The following is a 13,178-nucleotide window of genomic DNA, read 5'->3' as shown; positions in this document are numbered from 1 at the left end:
CCTGCGCTGCCACTGCTCCTCCGCTTCTCACCGCTCTGTATTGCTGTTGCTGGTGAACTCTGCTCCTCCCCTCAGGCAGACGCTACTCATGTCCTCGCTCTTCCTGTTGCTGTGAACGACGCTACTCTCCTCACGCATACGTCGCGGCCGGCGCTACTTGCAAGGGACTACTTTATTTTTATTTGTAAATATTTTAAACAACGTTTTTATTTTTATTTTTATGTAGCCTATGTCCTTCTGCTTGCCCTGAGGTTTTCTAAGATGTATTGGGTGTTCAGATTGGTGGTGTAGTTTTCGAGTTTACCTTGCCTTTTAAGTTCTCTCTTAGGTGCAAGTTCTCTCTTTATAATAGTAGTATAGAAGAGTATAGATAAAGCCAGAACAACTTTTGTAAGTTGTATTTTATTACTAATAACGAGCTTGTGGGGAGAATAAGGGACCTGACATACACATATACCTCAAATTATACTCTGTTTTCTCTTTTAACTGCACACTTGTCACTTTTCCTCTTATGCACTTTTGACTACCTCATGTATTTTTTTGTTCACAATTTTTACTACCTCAAGTATTTTGTTTGCTCACAATTGTCACTATTACCTTTACTACCTCATGTATTTTTGGTTGCTCACAATTTTTACTACCTCAAGTATTTTGTTTGCTCACGGTTGTCACTATTACCTTATGTAAGTAACGTATGCTTTTGTAATCTGCTCTTTTATAATGTTTCTCATTATGTTTCATTTCTGTTCCTAATGTGAAGCGCTCTGACGCCCTCGGGTAAAGTCCGCGCTATATATAAATGCATAAATAAATAAATTGATGGCCCCCATAGAAACAGCGCATTAGGCTGCAGGGATGTCCAGGAGTGTTTCCACGCCTCTCGATGGACATCGGCTGTTCACAGCCTCCAAACACCAGCTGAGCATGTTCCGCCCGTGTTTCCTGCCACCCTGTGGTGTTGGCTCTTCACCGGGTGGTGGCCCCGTGTGAGGTGGCTGCAGGTGGGTCGGAGAGTTCTCTTGGCTTTGCCAGTGCTTGTTTGTTTTTGTGTTCTTCCATTTCGGCGGACAGGCACAGCTGTGCCAAGATTAGAACTGTGAGGTTTGGTTTTTACGTAGTTACCGGACGTGACGATGACGTAACCCGGAAGTCGCCCTCTACCTCTCGCGACATAACCCGGCCTCGCGCGAGATCTGTCCTTTCCGAGCGCTGCTGTCAAAATGGTGGGTGCCTGCCGCGGCCCGGGGCCGGGACATCCGCCGCCATCCTGCCTCGAGCCGGGGCTGCGGGGCCCGGGGGCGCTGCCGGCCTCTGCCCGCTCTCACCGGGGGAGTCTGGAGGGGTCTCGGGGCCGGAGGCTCCCTCCGCCCGGTGTCGGTGCAGAGCATCGGGAGATCCGGACCCTGGGAGGGGGCATGGAAGAGCAGGGGGGGCTCCCCACGGGCCCTGGAGCCGGGGGCTGGAGGGGTGCGGCCGGGAGAGGCTGACTTGGGGCGTGAGGGGGCTCCCCGCTCTCCTGATGCTGCCGCAGAGCACACTGCGCGTCAGCGGTGCACCCGGGCCGGGTGGAGGTCTGAGGGTCCGCGGTGGGCTCTGATGGGGGTCGGGCGGTGGGCTCTCGGGGGTCGCGGTGGGCTCTAGGAGGCTTTCGGGGGTCGGGCGGTGGGCTCTGATGGGGGTCGGGCGGTGGGCTCTGGGGGGGTCGCGGTGGGCTCTAGGGTCGCGCAGCCCTTCAGCTGACGGTGTCTCTTTCTTGCAGGCGGAAGTCGAGCAGAAGAAGAAGCGAACCTTCAGGAAGTTCACCTACCGGGGAGTGGACCTGGACCAGCTGCTGGACATGTCCTAGTAAGTCTGACATTGGTTCTTTGCATGTGGCGGTGGTTGGACCCGCGCCGTGTTTACCCAGGGGAGGCCCTGCTGGACCTCTGTATGTGGCTGCTTCCGCATCAAACGCCTGCTTCCCGTCTAGCTCTCTCTGAAGGTTGCATGGGTGTAATGTGTGGTTCTGGAGCAGCTTCTTAGTGGCGTCTGTCGCCGATTACCGCCCATGACCCCCTTCACAGTATGATTGATGCTCTTCCCCCGCAGTGAGCAGATCATGCAGCTGTACTGCGCCCGCCAGCGCCGGCGGCTGAACCGGGGCCTGCGCCGCAAGCAGCACTCCCTCCTGAAGCGCCTCCGCAAAGCCAAGAAAGAGGCTCCGCCCATGGAGAAGCCAGAGGTGGTGAAGACTCACCTGCGCGACATGATCATCCTCCCGGAGATGGTGGGCAGCATGGTGGGCGTGTACAACGGGAAGACCTTCAACCAGGTGGAGATCAAGGTGAGCTGGGCAGCTGTCATTCCTGTGTAGTACAGAGTGGGTGGATTGCTTCAGAGGTGGCTCGCCCAATGAAAGTGTTGGAGGTGCTTGCTGCACGATTCTGAAAGTGTGGTAATCAGTTGGCACTGGGGCCTTATAGGCTGATTTTGAATGTGAGAACCTGGGGTTATTTGTGGTTTGCTCGTTATTAAATGGTGGTGTGGCCATGGGATCACCAGTGGTATGTGCTGCTAATTTGTATAAGATAAGCCTAAAAGTGGGGGAGATGTAAATGCAAGGAACACCCACCCACATATGTTTTGTTTGGAGAAGTAAGAAAACTAGTGAGGGCTACCACCTTCAGCGGAGTGGGGCAAGATGGCAAGTCTTCGTGGATGTATGTCATAGTCTGAGACAATGTAGATAACTAATGCTGGAGGCAAGCTATGGTTCATACACTTCAGGAGTTATGGAAGATAATAGAAATCACAACCTAAAAATTCTGCAGGCGATAGCTTTTTAGTCTATTACAGTAGCAATACAGTAACACTGATTTTAGGAATGTCCCACTTGTAAATACCATGCACCCTCTCCTGTATGCTACAAGGCTTACGTTTACATTGAGGTGCCTTTTCAATATTTAAAATGAAGGTTTTTACCTGTCAAAAACAATTTGAACTGCAGCAGTCCTGCTATTCAAGGTAACCTGAAGCAATGGCAATACTCACTTCTGCCACAGTAGTGCAGGGCACAACGATTGCAAATGTCTACATGTTGGGTGTCATAATGGCTTGAGTGTATTCCTGCACCACATGTTGCCCTTGTGGAAAAGTTAAATATTTCAGTCACTTGGTTTCAAACAAGGCTGTATCATGGGTTTCCACTACCAGATGGAATTTGAATGGCCTCCTGCATAATATGAAGATGTGGCATCTCTGGGTGCATCATGGGTGTCCCATTTCTTATGTATGGATTGGGGTGCCGTTAACAGTGGTTTGGAAAACCAAATTTGTTTCTTTAACTACTTGCACTTATAAAGCTAGGGTATCGTTTAGCCTAGTGTATGTTTGCATGTACTGTGATGTGAGCATAATTTATGGCAGAGTTGCATAGCTTTTCACTACATTGGCCACCAAAATCTATGCTGGCATGTTATCTGCTAATAAGAAAATGTATCTGAGCTTTTCAGAACACTATCAAACCTCTTGCTCTCACCTCCTCACTTTTTTGCGTAATCGTTTTACTTAAACCTCCCCCCCCCCCCCCCCCCCCCCCCCGTACTGACAAATCTTGTTAAATGTCTGCTGTTTTCCTTTCACCAGAACAAAAAAAAACTCTCATTCTTGGATTTCTACCAACCATTCTTTCTCAAAATACCTTTTTAGGTCTCTCCTGTCAATGCGCTTGCAAGAATATAGGGGCTTATCCAGAGGTTAACCTAACTGGTGATTTCATCCAGTGCCCGTGAAAAGCAAGCTCAATGCGCATTGACATAAAGCGCGTGCACATCAAAGCCAGCCATCTGCTGCCAGCAGCTTCACTTGAAAGGCATCGCTCCACCCCCTGCTGCATCAAAGGCTTTAGTCTTCTCTTTTCGAGAGCCTGCGCTGTCCTCATGCATTTCTCCTCCCAGTCACTATTTGTCTCTTCAAAGGCTCCGCTCCCCGCCTGCACCCCTCTCCTCCTCCCACAGAGCGCATGGCACTGCTTACATTTTACTTTGACGGCCGCCAGGTCGTCTCTCGCGCTTTTTTTTCTGCGGCCGTCCTTTTCGCCCTCTTATCACCGCATTGCACTGCTTCCATTTTACTTTGACAGACATGTAGGCACCACAAACACAATTTTATTTGGTTTCCTTCCCGCTTCACGGTCGGCCGCTGCACTGAATGCACGAGCAACGCTCACCCACGACCACTATTTGCTTTACTGTGAAAACAAAGCCTCTCCTTCCCACCCTCCCGCAGGAACAGTTCCACTTCGATAATGCTCTGTGTCGTGAATGCCTTGTTAGAGAGAGGCGGGAGGGCTGACTTTAGAAAGCGCATTTCTTAAAGGTGCACAAACTCACAGCCGGTGCATGGAAGCAGCTTCTCGCCTCTCCTTGGCTTATCGTACCTCACTCAAATTGCTACAACGCGTCATCAGAGGCCCCACACATTGCACTGCGCACATAATGTTTATGTACACTGGAACCGCGCTTCATGTTTGAGCGCGGCGCACCAGCAGCAATTGATTTCCAGTGCACTAGGTACTATGTACAATAGATTTTAAACTTTGTGTTCCTCTCCTCCACCCCCGGAGAGCGGGGAAGGCGACGGAACCCTTCTTAACAGCACTCTTCTTTTTCCCTTTTTGCTTTCCTTGCCCCTCCTCTGTTCCTGCTTGCGTCCTATTCCTTGCCCAGCCTCTAATTGTTAGCCCTGTCACTGTTTGCTTTCTCTGACCCTCCGCCGCACTTGCTTGATTTCTGTAAACCTAATATGTCCCCTTTTTGGGTGACTTTCTCTGACCCTTCTTGTTTCACCTTCCCCTGCTTGCCCCAGATTCGTTGCCCTGCTCTTGCTTGCTTCCTCCAACACTCTTCTGCCCCTTCTTGCCTTCTCTGACGGTCCTTTATCCCTGCTTGCTTTCCGTGCTTTCCCCAGATGCCTTGCCCTGTCCCTGATTCTCTGTCCTGTGGTTTGCTTTCTCTGGCCCTCCTCTGTCGTTCCTTGCTTTCGATGACCCTCCTTGGTCTCTTCCTGGTTTCTCTGTCCTGCTTGCTTCACTGTCGCCGTGTGCACGTCCCCATTTCCCACCCACCCCCACCTGTCCTTTTTGCACTCCCTGTCCCTACTTGGAATCCCTGCCCTTACAGTTCACTGGTTTGTGTTCTTCAAAGTTAAGTGTTGGCATTGTAAATTACAAAGCTATTAATTTTGCAATTTTCAAGACCAACACATAAAAAAATTGTCATTTACAAAACCAATAGCTCCAACGTTTCTAATGCGAGACCTATTGCATTTCCAATGCCTGTTGAGGATGCTGACAATCTAGTTTTCACCTACCTGTTTGTTGTACCTGCCTTTCAGCAACCACAATTGATATGCTCCAACACTGCTTCTGTGTGTTTCAAAGGGAAAGGCACGCTCGCACAACTTCATGTTCTTTAATCCTACCATTTTTCATCCTATCTTGTGCTGCTTTCGACCTGATAGGTCACCCTAAAATGCTAGGTAACCAGGCTTAGTCAACAAATAGCGATCAAAGCATCACAAAACTCACTTTTATCTCCTGGGACTCGAGGCTCTTGTCCATTTCCGCCTCACTACCAGTTGGTGTATTGCGCCTTACTTATAGGTGATCTCCATTTTTATGCCCCCACCCCCCTTTCATGCTAAGCCCTGTTTTTTTTTGGCTATTTGGGATAGTTCGTGCTTAAGCCTCTTAACATTTTGTCCACGTAAGCCATCCACGCCAAATTTGCGTCTTTTTTTTTTCCCAACGTCGTAGGTAATTTAATAGGACCCAGGGTTTGTTGGTTCTGCTGGAGTGCTTCTGTTTTCTCCTTGCAAATGGCATCAAATGAGGGTTTTGGGGACAGCGTGCTTCAATCTGAATTTATTAATTATTTTTTGCACAGTTTTGACATTTTAGTGGGAGATGGCCAATATCTTGTGATTTCAACCTCCTTCCAGTTTGTGATGGAAACGAGTACCAGTTGCAATAAAAAATAATTTGAAATGCATTTGGGGGGAAATAAACAATTTGTGTATGTTCATCTGTGTCTTCTTACAATGGCATATTTTCTAATGCAATATACCGTTGTGTCCACTGGACCCTTCTCGTTTTGTACAGATTTATTTATATGATAAATTATAAAGAATGGAAAAGGTATTTCAAGAAACAATTTCTGAAATGTACACCAGATTCTGAGTTTAGGTGCACTGGTAGTTTATGCATCTCTGAACTTTTGGGCCATCTGAAACAAATGCCAATAAGAGTGCGTTTTTCAAATCTTGCTTCACCGTTCCTTACATTTGAAAGGCATAAACGTAGAGATGGTCAGTTGGTAATAACAAATGGCCTACTGTTCTGTATACATTCCCACATTGCTCCTGAGTAAGAAATGGTACACTAGGCATGCACCTGCGACATGAACCCCTCAAAATGTGCCCTAGGAGACATCCTTTTTCACCCAGCAGAATGAATGTGTTTTTTTTTTATTTTTATTTTTTACTATTTTCAAAGCTGTGGATTGTCAGCTCCAGCTCAGCTGCCACCTAGGGAAACCGATCAGACACCCAGGGGAATCCAAGGAGGTGTGACTGGTGTGGATTCTAACAATTTCTTAATTGGAATCCCCTTCAAAGCCCAAATTAAAAAGTAATGTTCTTCACATTTCTATTTGGGGAAGCTGTGGTACGACCGGGACAAATTTCCTTCTATCCCGTGTACTCCCAGAGCTCCAGATTAAAAATGCTACCTCACTTTTGTGGCTTTTCTGTAATCCCACATCCTGGGAACTCCCCTTTGTGGGAGATCCTTTCTCCCAACACGCTGGAAGAAAATTGCTTCCTGCACGTCCCCACGTGCGTCTCATGACTCATCAGACCGCCAAGGGAAGCTTGGGTGTGGCAACGCCATAGCTGCTATCCCTTTTGGCCTGTAAAGGGGTGGCACACGGGGTGAACAGCAGCACATCCACATGCATGGATATTAGTTCAACATGGAGCCATAGTCTCTAATCTCGTTCCTTCCTGGTGGAGATGGGATCCTCTAACCACTGCAGGCAGCCCTCTGTCTAGTATTAAAGTTGGAGAACATGCCTGTGGCTTGTCTTCTGATATCTGAATGTTACAATTCCTAAGACCTGCTTACCACACCTGTTTCTTTCAGGCTGTGCCGATCTTGATCAGTGAGCGCTCCTTTACCCTCCTCCTGGCCTCTACACAGGAACCCTATACCACCAGGCTTTTGCCCAAACCCCTTTGTGAACTGGCCGTAACTGGCATCAAGCTTTTCTCTTGAGACTGGAAGGGTGGGGGGCCAGATTTGCAGCGGTGGGGGCTGTTTGTCACAGGGAATCTGGTTTGCAGGGGTGCTGCTAGATCTGCCCACAGTAACAAATGCAGCAGGGGGACTGGTCTGTCAAAATCGCCAGGGCTGCTTTGCGGTCCCAATATCGCCCTATTTGTGAAGAACTGTGACCAGCTTCAAAATGCATCTGTTCCACTAGATCATGAGCAATTGATTTTTTTTTTTTGTCACTGCAGATACCATAGGCCCTCCCTTTAGATTTCTTCAGGCCACTTGCATTACCATAGTTGCCACATAATTACCACATCTAATCAGTCCATATTGGCTACAGTTGGCGGACACCTTTTCCAGCTGATTGAGTGCAGTTTATCACTCGAGCTTGGTATGGGGCCCATTTGTGCGCGTCCAAGCCTAGTTGCTGTTGTGGAGATCAAGGGACTGTGCAGTAAAAACAGTGGCCACCGTTCACTCTTTAATCCTGGAGATTGAATTCTCTCCAGCTTTATAAAAAAAACAATGTCTGGTCGGAGTTTCTGGTTGCTAAATAATGTACCCAAAGTGGCGATCATTTGTTCAGAATGTTTATATAGCTTGCACCCTGCTATTAGTATAACCATTGCAGTTTGGGCTGATTGTACTTGCACTTCAATAAATCATAGCATTTATAAAGCTTGTTACATACCCGTGAGGGTCTAAGATGCGGGGGACGCTGCTACTGTTCGAAGAGCCATGTCTTGAGGAGTCTCCTGTAGGTTAGGAGGTCTTTGGTCTGCCACAGGAAGGTGGGGAGGGTGTTTCATTTCTTGGCGGCGAGGTGGGAGAATGATATGCCGCCGGCGGTCACTCTTCAGATGCGGGGGCTGTGGCGAGGGCGTGGTGAGCTGAGCTGGCAGGTGGGGGTGTAGGGGCTGAGTGGGCTGTAGAGGTATGCTGGCCCAGTGTTGTGGACAGCCTTGTGTGCATGGGTGAGGAGCTTGGAAGTTATCTTTTTGTTGATGGGTAGCCAGTGCAGGTCTCTTAGGGGGGATGTGATGTGGCTGCGGCGAGGTATGTCGAGGATCAGGCGTGCAGAGGCGTTCTGGATGTGCAGGAGCAGTTTCAGGAGTTTTGCCGGGGCCCCTGCGTAGTGCGTTGCTGTAGTCAAGTCTACTGCTGACTAGGGCCTGAGTGACCGTCCTTTTAGTTTGAGTGGGGATACACTTGAAGATCCTGAGAAGCATGCGGAGGGTGTTGAAGCAGGAAGAGGACAGTGTTGACCTGCGTCGTCATGGAAAGGGTGGAGCCGAGGGTGACCCCTAGGTTGCGTGCGTGGTGTAGGGGGTGCTCCTAGTTGTCGGCCACCAGGAGTCGGCCCAGGCCGACTGGGTGGATCTGAGGATGAGTACCTCAGTCATGTCAGAGTTCAGCTTCAGTCGACTGTCTCATCCAGTTGGCGAAAGCCTTCATATCTTCGTGGAGGTTGGTTTTGGCGGTGTGAGGATCAGCTGGGTGGTGTCAGCGTAGGAGATGTTTAGGTCGGGCGACATGGGGGGGCGGTGCCATGTAGATGTTAAACCGCGTTGGGCTGAGGGATGAGACCTGGGGTATGCCGCATATTATCTTGGTGGTTTCGGAGCGGGGGGGGGGGGGGGGCTGACACTGTGTTCTGCCGGAGAGGAAGGAGGTGGTACAGTCCAGGGCCTTCTCTTGGATTCCGACATTGTGGAGGCGTGTTCGTAGTGTGTGGTGGCAGACAGTGTCTAAGGCGGCTGGCCTGGACAAGAGGATGAGGGTCGTGGTTTCTCTGTTGTCAAACAGGGTCCTGATGTTGCCGGTGACGGCGATGAGGGCAATCTTGGTGCTGTGTTTGCTGCGGAACCCGGACTGGGACGGGTCCAGGATGCTGGTCAGTTGTGTTTTTGACTGCGTATTCGATTACCTTCGCAGGGAGATGGGTTGGAAGTTCTTGGGGTCCACCATGGGTTTCTTGAGTAAGGTGTTGATCTCTGTGTGCTTCCAGCTCTCCGGGAACGTTGCGGTCTTGAAGGAGATGTTGATGGTTTTCCAGAGATGAGGTGGGATGGTGCTGCTGGCTTAGTTGAAGATGTGGTGTGGGAGGGGGTTTCCGGGGATCTGGAGTGGATGGTGTTCATGATCTTGATGGTGGCGTCGTTGTTTATGTTGGTCGGAGCATGAGGTGGTTGTGGGGCATTTGGGGCGTTGGTGTCAAATAGGTCCCAGAGTTCGGCGTGTTTGTGGGCGGATCGGGTGTTGGGCAGGATGCATCTGAGGAAGTTGGGTTCTTTCGCAGGTGGGTTGGCGGGCCCGATGCTGGTGAAGCTGCAGTTCCGGCAGGAGAAGGGTCCTTGGGTGCGCTTATAGACAGCAGGTGCGTGATCGTCTGACGTTAAGTGCGTGGAGGGCGCTGCGAGCGGAGGTGGGCGTCGTGGGGAGCAGAGTTTCTGGCGCTGGGCGCAGACTTGCTTGCTTTAGGCTCACCAGCAGGCGTTTCTATATAAGGGAAGGTGGGAGGGAGGAGCAGCTGGTAAGTGCTGGGGGAAACACTGGATACAGAAGGCGAAAGGGGTCCGCGCAACACAAGTAGGGGGGTCAGCACAATACAGGTAAAAGTAACACAGTAAGGGGCACACAAAAAAGTTTAGAGAAGCAGGCAACAATTACCACAATTACAGGAAACTCAATCACTGGTGCAGAATGATGCGGAGGAGCAGCGAACTTGCGGGGGAGAGGGGACACACCGGAGGTGCTGTGTGGCGTGAGGAGCAGCCTGACCTGCAAGCAGGGTTAAAGATCCACTCTCACTGCCGCGCAGTGGACTCCATACAAGGGCTTCCTAGTGCAGGCTTAAATCTGATTTGGCTTGTAATGTCTTATTTTGTTCTGGCTACTTTCTTGTGTTAATCATTTGATTGTGCGTATATGACTTTCATGTTTGAGGGATAAGGGCTTAGGAATTGCTTCTGCACTTTCTAGGTCAGAATGTAAGGGATTGTCTTGTGGGTGGTGGGATTTGATGCTGACTGCAGTTTTTTTTTAGTTTTTTTTTTGTTTTTTGTTTAGAATGGACTGGCATTAAAACGAGCAGCCAGGCGTGCTTGGTCTTGCTTATACGTCTTTTAAGGGTACGGGATGCTGCCTCATTTAATTGCTGCATCTCTGGTTGGTGTCTGTTTTTTAAATATGTTGCTTTTGTATTCTTATAAGTGTCACTTATTTGTTCCTATTTTCTCTTACAGCCTGAGATGATTGGCCATTACCTTGGTGAATTTTCGATCACTTACAAGCCTGTCAAGCACGGCCGACCGGGTATCGGCGCCACTCATTCTTCTCGGTTCATTCCTCTGAAGTAAATGGCATCTGTTTGTAAATAAAGTTTTCTCAACTAGACTCTTGTCTTTGTCTGGGCAGTATTCTGTTGTTTCTTTGCAGGCTGTGTTTTATATCTGTTGGAAATCTCTTATTCTGCGTCAGCCAAATTTTTTATGCCTTTTGCTCGACCCTAAATTTCTACTGCCTTTAGATCCCTGTGCTCTTCATCCTGCTAACCAGCTACAAAGTGCCTGCACCTCTCCATATACATATTTGACTTGCCTACAAGTCCCTCCTATATGATAAACAAGCACAACCAATGACGGGGGTGGAGGCGGGACAGCAAGCACAAACCCCTTACCTGTGTTATCCAAGCTGCAAGACGCGACCAGGAGAGACTCTGCGCCGGCTCCAGAGGGGGCGTGTGCTGCACTCGCTGCCCCATCTCCTTTAACTCCCTCTCTGGTGCGTAACATGGTGGCCGGCCTGAGGAGAGGGGGGGAGGGAGACCAACCAGCCCGGCCCCACTAGTGCCCGGGGGTCAGGCTCCGCTCTTCAGCAGCGGAAAGCAGGCACAACTAGGGAGGCGAAGATTGTGATAAATGTAGAACGTTTCTCAAACTATTTTTATAGTAGCGCTGTCATTTAAGTCGTGGCTCTTAAATGACCTTGCTACTATACAAATACAGTTTAAGAAACGTTCTACATGTATCACACGCTTCCAGAGTATTCCCTGCAAGATCGCCATTCAGCACTCCTTAGCTTGCCTCCCAACAAAAAGGCTGACTGACCCTGTCAGGGCCCAGCAAACTCTACCGGGACAAGCACTGCCGCTTCTGGGTCCCTCTGCAGTGCAGAGACCACGGCGGGATGACACGGGGGTCGGACGGGACAGGATCCGGGGGAGGCTCCAGGAATACAAGGGCTGCACCGCCCTAGAGGCGCCCACTGGCAGGAGGCACATAAACTGGGGGAGCTGTAAAAGAGGAAGAAGCGTGGAGTGCTACAGTGCACACCCACACCTTGCAGGCGGTACTGCACGTCCCATTCAGCGGCCATTAAAGAATGGGCGGGGGGGGGGGGGGGGGGGGCGTGTCAATCCGGTTAGGAAGCCAGCCAATGCAGAAGAGGGGCGGGGGCGGCTTCAAGCCCTTAATACTGTAAACCTAAAATCTCGGCTGCGCAGTGTACGCTTGGCCGAGACCTTAAAATGTAGCCAGTATTGGGAAGTGAATGCCACCTGGGACAGAAGCACCTATTGTGCCACCCTTTACAGTGGCAGTGTAATTGGATGCATGGGTGAAACTCGTGGAGTTACACAAGTACTATGCCACTTTCTGAATTTTAGCACTAGGCGCCTGTTCCATGCTATCGGGTCAGCGTGGGTATTGCCAACCCACAAGGTAGGACGCGTTTTTTAAAAAAGTTGGACATGTAGAAATTTTGTGTTAACATGTTAACACCCAAAGCTTTCCCTGTGTTACAGGACTGAGGCCAGCCAGAAAAATCTCACAGGAGCAAACATTAGGCTGACCCGAATGAGCAGGGATGACTTCTGACTCCACAGAACAAACATGGTGGGAGCTGTTGGCGCTGGTTTCAAATCCCACTCCACATGTATTCGGTGTTCACATTTATCACTCTGGGCACGCTCCAAAGGGGCGAGAAAAAGATGCCAAGACCATTCTTGTTGATGCATTCTGATTGCCGAGGGATGCCCGAACGCACTGCTGTCTCTTATGGATACATTGTCTGAGAGGACCGTAGAATTACCGTAATAAACCCCACAGCCTTCCAAGCCCACCTTTAGTATGGCTGAAGACTCCCATCTTATAAATGCTGTAAGTGGGTAGTGTTTTTATTGGGATTCTGTCCCCCGCTGGTTAGGAAATGCCCACAGGTTGTTCCCAAACGGTAGCACCAGGCGTAAATGTGGCATCCACAAACATCCTCTGCAGAACATTTTCTAGACCTAAAGCAGATCAGGCTAGACCTGTTGTGTGTGACTCGAGGAGAGACCTGAAGGGCATGTCCTACTCTATTGTGCCCAGGCCAAAAAAGAGAAGTCGTATGGTCAGTTGGCTCACCGGTGTAGCAAGGTGCAAGAAGCATTTTCTCTGAGGTATCCAGCTGACCATCCAGTGACATCTGCAGCTGCACTGGACTTCGCTTTTGTCCTCTGTGTGACACGCGTTGAGTCTGAGTGCCTCTCCCAAAGTCCTTGGCTAGGGCTTAAAAGTGTACTACTGTGGTGGATTGGGACTTAAGACTTCAGCTGGGTGGGAAAATCTTTGACTAGGACACACTGGTGTGTCCGGTGGGCTCCATTACTGTCTGCCTCAAATTGTGCCTAAGTCCCCGTGTACTGCGGCTGTTGGCTTAACATTGCCACTTTAAAAGTTTTGATTAGGAATAGTGCCAAAATACTTAAAGCTCCTCTCTCCAGTACCCTTTATTGGATTTTCGTTTTGATTATTTAATTTTACTTATGTTTATTCACTTTATTATGCAAGCGATCTATAGTGAGCTGACCCCTATAGATTCCACA

The 13,178-nt window shown here is 49.6% G+C and overlaps 1 protein-coding gene across 1 annotated transcript; it reads left to right on the top strand.

The window, feature by feature from the left end:
- Positions 1 to 1,087: 1,087 nt before the first annotated feature.
- RPS15 (ribosomal protein S15) lies at positions 1,088 to 10,708 on the top strand. The gene is made up of 4 exons (XM_086946655.1): positions 1,088 to 1,223; positions 1,760 to 1,845; positions 2,089 to 2,323; positions 10,558 to 10,708. The coding sequence occupies exons 1-4, from the start codon at positions 1,221 to 1,223 to the stop codon at positions 10,669 to 10,671; spliced, it is 438 nt and encodes a 145-aa protein (XP_086802781.1). The 5' UTR covers positions 1,088 to 1,220; the 3' UTR covers positions 10,672 to 10,708.
- The last annotated feature ends 2,470 nt before the right edge of the window (positions 10,709 to 13,178 follow it).

This window comes from Lissotriton vulgaris, chromosome 12 (genome assembly GCF_964263255.1).
Source record: "Lissotriton vulgaris chromosome 12, aLisVul1.2, whole genome shotgun sequence".
Taxonomy (NCBI): Eukaryota; Metazoa; Chordata; class Amphibia; order Caudata; family Salamandridae; genus Lissotriton; species Lissotriton vulgaris.
This window is presented reverse-complemented; position numbering and strand designations above follow the sequence as displayed.